The sequence below is a fragment of the Primulina huaijiensis genome, chromosome 4 (assembly GCF_012295235.1).
Source record: "Primulina huaijiensis isolate GDHJ02 chromosome 4, ASM1229523v2, whole genome shotgun sequence".
NCBI lineage: Eukaryota > Viridiplantae > Streptophyta > Magnoliopsida > Lamiales > Gesneriaceae > Primulina > Primulina huaijiensis.
In genome coordinates this window covers 20,643,136-20,650,732 of record NC_133309.1, presented here as the reverse complement: position 1 = coordinate 20,650,732, position 7,597 = coordinate 20,643,136, and the positions used below count along the sequence as shown (strand labels likewise).

At 30.8% G+C, this 7,597-nt stretch overlaps 1 protein-coding gene across 3 annotated transcripts; it reads left to right on the top strand.

Moving 5' to 3' along the window:
- The first annotated feature begins 3,585 nt into the window (after positions 1 to 3,585).
- LOC140975376 (transcription termination factor MTEF1, chloroplastic) lies at positions 3,586 to 5,621 on the top strand. Of its 3 annotated transcripts, none has more exons than XM_073439056.1 (2): positions 3,586 to 4,557; positions 5,244 to 5,621. In XM_073439056.1, exon 1 carries the CDS (start codon positions 3,670 to 3,672, stop codon positions 4,549 to 4,551), a length of 882 nt encoding a protein of 293 aa, XP_073295157.1. In that variant the 5' UTR covers positions 3,586 to 3,669; the 3' UTR covers positions 4,552 to 4,557; positions 5,244 to 5,621. The 3 variants fall into 3 exon arrangements, with proteins under 3 accessions (XP_073295157.1, XP_073295156.1, XP_073295158.1); XM_073439055.1 differs by having other exon boundaries at positions 3,586 to 4,561; XM_073439057.1 differs by having other exon boundaries at positions 5,396 to 5,620.
- The last annotated feature ends 1,976 nt before the right edge of the window (positions 5,622 to 7,597 follow it).

Genomic DNA, 7,597 nt, shown 5'->3' with positions numbered 1-7,597 from the left:
GAAGATTTTACTACAACCCAGTGTGGGCGTGCATCTTACGAACAATGCTTAAGATGGAATTAATGTTTTTTCTTTTGCTAAAATATGCAACTGGTATTGAATTAGAACCAGACATAAACGATATGCATCAAAACTAAAATGTTAATTAGATTAATAATAAAATAGTTGATATACAAAATTCTTAGTTGCACAACATATGTATAAATCTATTAAGAGCTTTAGATTGTTTTTCTTTTCACTTCTTAGTTTGATGTATTTGCTTCTTTTTCTTTATAGTACATCTGTAATCTCTTTGTAAGTTACTTCCATTTATATAAGTAGCATGATGCACATGCGTTGCACGTAATATCAATTATATTATAAAAGTTAAAAAATTTTGATTTTCTAAAATACAATTTGAATCATTTTGTTATTTATATGGGCTTAATTTATTATCATATTAGACGATTTATAAGAATTTATATAATTTATTTTTAAAATTATTTTCCAAATTAAAATTCAAGCAGTATATTTTATGTTATATAATAAATTGTAATGAACATAATATATAGAACAAAATGAACAGAAACAAAATTTTTAAAAAATTTATATATTCAAAAACCACGTATAAAGCAGAATAACCTAAAAATCAAACAAATTATGGATTTTATCAATGTATAAATCATAATCTACATAAGCGAAGCATACTAAAGACAAATAATTATCAATTTAAAATCATTGTGACTAACTCATAAAAACAATATTAAAACAAATTAAATAGTAATATTGATAATAAAATATAACTCATAATATTTAATTTAGCCTCATAAAGAATTTTTTTACTTTTTATTTTTACAATTCTATATCATGGATAATAAATTTTATATATCGATTTTTCGTAGACTAACATTGATGACTATTAATTTCTTGTTAAATAAGTTTTAAAATAATAAATAAATCAACATATGTAAAGAAATGCACATTCAAATAAGATTATATAGTAAATATCAAATAAACTCATATAATAATTATTAAATATAGATTTTAAACTATTGGTATGATTTTCACCTTTAAAATTAGAAATATAACAAAAGAAATAAAATTTCATAAAAAAATGTCATTTTTGTATCTATTGAATTAATTAGTTTGATTTCAAAATAATTAAATAAAGATGTTGACTATCATATGTAAAAAATATGATACTTTGACAAATGCTCATCAATGATAAAATCATTGGAAAAAAAATGTAGATAGAAAATCAAAAGGACAAAACATTTAAATGTAGTATAAAGATGAGTTATTTGATAAAATTAATAAAATCATTTGAAAAAAATGTAGAGAGAAAATTAAAAGGATAAAACATTTAAATGTAATATAAAGATGAGTTATTTGACTTTTTATGATACTATAATTTATTACTTAATTAGAAATGACATTAAAAATATAATTACAATAAAATCATTTGAAAAAAATTAAAAGGATAAAATATTTAAATGTAGTATAAAGATGAGTTATTTGATAAAATTAATAAAATCATTTGAAAAAAATGTAGAGAGAAAATTAAAAGGATAAAACATTTAAATGTAATATAAAGATGAGTTATTTGACTTTTTATGATACTATAATTTATTACTTAATTAGAAATGACACTAAAAATATAATTACAAAATTACAATAAAATCATTGAAAAAAAATGTAGAGAGAAAATTAAAAAGATAAAACATTTAAATGTAGTATAAAGATAAGTTATTTGGTAAAATTAATATGGGAGTTACATTGTATTCTTGAAGTGTGTATAAAGGGTTATTTTTGTCATTGCACAATTGAAAAACAATGCTCTTTATCCACACTTTTATAGGTATATATAGATATTCAACTATACTTTCTTCTTACCACGAAGTTCGATTAAATTTTGTTCATATCCTTTATTTTCTTTTATTAGTCTCTCGTTATAGTATTCTTGTTGGTTGTTCTACGAATTGAATTAAAGTTCATATTTACGGATCTTGAAAAAATGAAGTTACCAAATTCATGAATCTATCAAATAGGTTGTTAGGTATGAAAACCTTATAATCGTTGCTATCCTTTCCATATTGATAAGCTTTCATAATTCTTTTATTAATCTTTGGCTTTGGTTTTCTTATCAACTGTTCAATAGATCAAATTACACTTAATATTTTGGAATCTTGAAAATTGAAGTTATCAGGTTCATAAATCCATCAACATCAATAATATTATTAAATATAAAAACCTTAGAGTCGTTTCCATGCATTCAATATTGATATTTTGTTTTCAAATCTCTAATAACTTGATTATAGAGTTTTCATCTAATTAAGTTTTAATATGAGGATGTGTTCCCAATTTAAGGCAGCTAGCTAACCTTTTTTCCCTTTTACGAACTATTTCCATTGCTATTTTTACTGATGTAAGCTTTTTCCACTTTCACCATACTTATTTCTTTAAGCACAATTCCAACATGAAATAATAATCATATAGCTACGGATATAAAAACAACTATAATCAAGATAAATATGGCTTAAATAAAAAGATAATAGTATTCAAATCATTCGATATGATTAACTACATCAATTTTTAAATAGAACTGATAAAACATTTTCAAATTACAATATGTACATGAACCTCTAACAAGTTTACAGATTGTTAAATAACTGAATTTCCACGTCTAACATTTCATCTTACACCTTAGCATGTCATACATGTATAAATCCATTTATTTCATTCTTTTATAAAGTGGGGGTACTGGCTCTCTTTTTCCATACTTCACATTGATAGAAGTTGTTTCTCATTTTTATCCATTTAACATTTGTACTTGAACAAATTAATTTTGATTATTTAATACCTTTAAAACTGAAACTGTCAAATCTGTTTTGGTGGACGTTTTTCCCGATCCTTATTATTTTGAGCCTTGATGCTAGTTATGCTCATCAGTTAGGCTGATCAATCAGCTAGGCTCGTTTCAGTTAAGATGAGCGTTGCTGATTTAAGATCCAAGCCATGCTAATTTCATCATGTACCGAACCAGCAACTTCATCGTAATTTATCTGCTTCTTAAACTCAGATTCAGACTTCGACTTGTGAAGATGATTTACAGATAATCATCTTAGATTCGTAACGTATATTGAACCACTCCATTCTGATAACTGAGCTGATCAGCCTAACCAAAATAGCGCAACTGCTAATGTCAAACTGATGGATGTTTTCATTATAATCAGTTTGGTCTTGAAACCATCAATTTGCCTAGAAGACATTCGATTTAGTCCAACTGACCAGAACTACGACTCGTGCCAAATTGAGTTTTATGATCATCGTTTTTACGGTATGTCATTTTTCATCATTAAGCTATGATAAATCATCGAAACTCTACAGCTCGCTAGATTTTCAGTTTGGCTAAATTCGAATTCTAGCTTTCAACTCGAGCTAGCAAATTCACAACTGAGTAAATGTATCAGATGCAATTTATCCAAGTTATGTGAATAAAATTAAACATTTATACATTATCTTTAGTTTTTCATATTTTCTTTATGCTACATGCATCGAACTCCATTTCTTATCCAAAGATAAAAATTTACATCAACATGTTTCAAGGGTGCATTTGTCACTCCATTCGTCCAATGGTTTTATCCAACCTCCCATCCCAAGAACGGGAACCCTCACATTTCCTCTCCAAAGATGACACTCCGATTGCCCATCCCCACAGCGCCTAACTCGGCAAAAGCGCGCCTCTCCTTTCCCCCAACTGCCTCCGCCGCCGCGTCCGCTTCTGGCGCCACTGTGGACTCTGGCCTAAAATTCCGGGAGAAGCTCGTCTACCTTCAATCACTAAAGGTAAATCCCACGAAAGCCCTCTACAAGAACCCGAATATTCGCTCCGCCCCGCTCAAGACCCTCCGCTCCATCACCCAATGCCTCGCCTCGATGGGCCTCGAATCCTCTGCCGTTAGCCGCATACTCGACATGTACCCTCAGCTCCTCACCTCCGACCCATATGTAGATATTTATCCAATATTTGATTTTCTGCTGAATGTAGTTGAAATCCCCTTTCCCGAGGTTAGGAAGACCATCATTCGGTGCCCCCGTCTCCTCGTGTCAAACCCGGAAACACAATTGAAGCCCACGTTTGAATTCTTGACAGAATTGGGCTTTGCGGGTTCGAATAAATTCACATCCCAAACCACATTGTTGTTGGTTTCAAGCTTGGAGCTTACGCTGAAACCGAAGATTGAGTATTTGATGGGATTGGGGTTTGATTACAATGATGTTAGGAACATGGTGTTGAGATCACCTGGCTTGCTGACTTTTAGTATAGAGAATAATTATAAGCCTAAGGTAGATTATTTCTTGAATGAGATGAAAGGGGATTTGGAGGAATTGAAGAGGTTTCCGCAGTATTTCTCATTCAGTTTGGAGAGAAAAATTAAGCCGCGCCACCATCTTTTGGTGGAGTATGGATTCTCGATACCCTTGTCTGATATGTTGAAGGTTAGTGACGGAGAATTCAGCTTACGGTTGATTGAGGGACGGCTGCGGATGCTGGATGAAAGAGAGTATTAGTATTTTGTAAGTTGCACAGTTGGTCTTTTTAAGTGATGATGATGATGATGTTTGGATATATGGAGTTGTGTATTTTGGCTCTTTTGTTTATCTTTTGCCCCAAAACTGTGCTTGTTTTTATCAAAATACATGTTAAATTTCATGTCTCAAATAAAATGTATAGTAAGATTTGTGTATGAAGAAACTAGGTCGATTGTTTGTTGAGGTGCTTGATGGCAAGTAATAATGTGTCATGGATCTTTTGTCACAAGCAAACCCTTCAGTTCCAAGGATCCAACTTTTATGTAGACACTACAGTCAAAAAGTAACAACTACAGAAACAAGAACGAAGCAACTAAGTTGTAGACGGAGCTTGTGCCTTGGGAGGAATGATGGTGTCAGCATCTGGAAACAATTTATTCAAAACTGCTTAGCTTCTTATTGTTCTAATGAAAGTAAAAACCAACTAAAATAAGGTACCGACTCGAATTATGCTTGTGAATGAAGATGCTGAAAATAGTTTGCAGTATAAGCAGATTTGTCTCGATGCCTTTTCTATATTAGTTCATGCTCTCATGAGGTTGTTGAGTAAGGTTTCTTGCCGTTCTGTTACTTACAAATGGTTTGGAGACTGGCAATCTCTACCTGTATCTCTTCTTTGTATACACATTTCTAAGGCTTAATTGTCTTTCTTTCCCACATTTCATTCGAAGTGGATGGATCTAATCAATTTGCTATCAAGTCGGTCTTGTTGATGTTTATCGCCATTTCATCCTCTTTTCCAATATTGGAGGCTAATTGACCTTGCCTGCTTTATCTGTGTTCCCGACAACGCTTTGTTCTTGATAATGCTTTATGTATGTAGTGTATCGTCTCTGGTCTAACGTTGGATGTAGCAGTGATCTTCTACTTGCTGTCGGCTTCTGGTGACGGAATTTTGTTGACTTCATAGGTTTTATGCACGAAGAAATGCTTTCAAATGCTATTATTTTTTTCTCAGCTTAGTACTCAGTAGACACATTGCTTTTTAATTGAATAATCTGATGTGTTTGGATTCATGAATTTGATTTGGAGAATGATTTGAACGATGTATATCAAATAACTCCGATTTCGGGTGTATCTGAAATCCACAGCATCTACTGCTGAATTTTCTTGATATGAAATGGATTTAGAACTCACCTGATCACATAATTGCATGGAGAAGTTCTGGAAACCCCAAACTTATCCCTTCTCCTTCCCCAAAGCTTAGAGTGTACCAGTTAACAAGTTGCTATAGTAAAATTAACAACGTCGTCGTAGATCCAACGGTCATCATTGATCCAAACAGAAGAAGTTCGTTCATAAATGACTACAAACAAAAAAAAATTAAGTAGATACTATCCATCTTGAAGATAATTCTTTAGGATATGAAGAAATAAATTGAGCCTACTAATTAAATGATTGAGGAATATTCAATACCAGGATAATACTCGATTTTTAAGTTCGTATTTTTTATATTTAATTAATGTATTTGACACTATGATATCTCATATCAAGTGCAAAAACGATATAGATGACGTTCTAAAATGCTTAGAAAGTAAATTTTATGGGTGTCAAAATCAGACACGATCCACCAACTAGACACGGTTCAAACCGAAAAAATCAGGTTTGAGTTTAGGATTTTCGGGTTCGGAGTCAGATCGAATTGGACCCGATAGCTGACCCGAAAAAATGATCTGGTTGGGTTGGGTTCGGGTTGACCCGAGTTGACCCGAAAATTTAATTTTTTTAAAAACAATATAATTAATAAATATTGCATACATTTTTATATATTTTATGTCTGAAAAAAATATTTATTGTATATTTATATTATAAATTTTCAAAATTTATATTTATTTTGAATATTTTTTATTTTTAAAATAATTTTTTATTTGATTTAGTAAATATATTTTATTTTTTTATAATTAGACTTTCAAATTTAAATCATATATATTAGCGAGATTTTGTTATTATGTGTTTAAATTAAAATATTATTTTATTTAATTTTTTTTAAAAAAAATTTAAAAAAATTCAAAATCGGGTTAATCTGGTTGATTCAGATTCGAGTTAGGTTGGGTTCCGTTCGTGTTGAACAATTTTTGAATAATATTATTGCTCAATCCGACTCAACACACTCGAATTGACAATCTTAGTAAATTTTCTAGCCAGATGTTCAGACACATTCTTTTTCATATAATTTTTAAAGAACCTCCCCAGCTATTGATCCACACAAATCTCATAAATATTTAATGACACTCAAAATTAATTCCGTATAGCTGCATCAATCCCATGTCAGTTATAAGATATTTTGTCTTGTCTGAAGGAGTGGGGGATTTCCCATAAGAAAAAAATTGGCAGCTGCATGCCTGCACATATTATCATGTTTATTTTACTGCCGTGGTTCCAAGGGAAGACATCCCCACAAGATCTCATGGCAGGAGTTCTGCCTTTATACGCTAGGTCAGTTTATNGAGAAAGTAAATAGCAGAAATTAAAATTCTTTAAGGTCGTGGTTTCTCCAGTTTCTGATGTATATAAACCTTTAAGGGATCTATATACAGAGCATACTTTTGCAAAGAACTCCACAAATCTTAAAGAAGTAGGCGGTTTAACCAGTCATAGATATTAAACATACATAAATATATATATATATATTTAAGAATTCCAGAATTTAAAACAAGATTTCATTACTAACCTTTGAAATCAAATAACTTTACATAAATGGAAGATACAAATTAAAAAGGGTTTCGGATTTTTGGGTAATGGTTAAAGGTTTTGGATGGTTAAAGGTTTCGGATTTCTGGGATTTCTGGGTAATGTTTAAAGGATTCGGATTTCTGGGATTTGGATCTGGGAATGAATGATGAGAGAGAGAGGGGGAGAGAGAGGAGAGAGAGATATGGGTAGAGAGTGGTAGAATGTTTCGGTGCCTCTATACTGAGGTTATATCTCCTTTTATATACTTTTTTAGGGGTATTTTCGGAATTTTTTTTTTTAACATATGAAAATGTACATATCAATACAATGACATACAATCTAATACAAACAA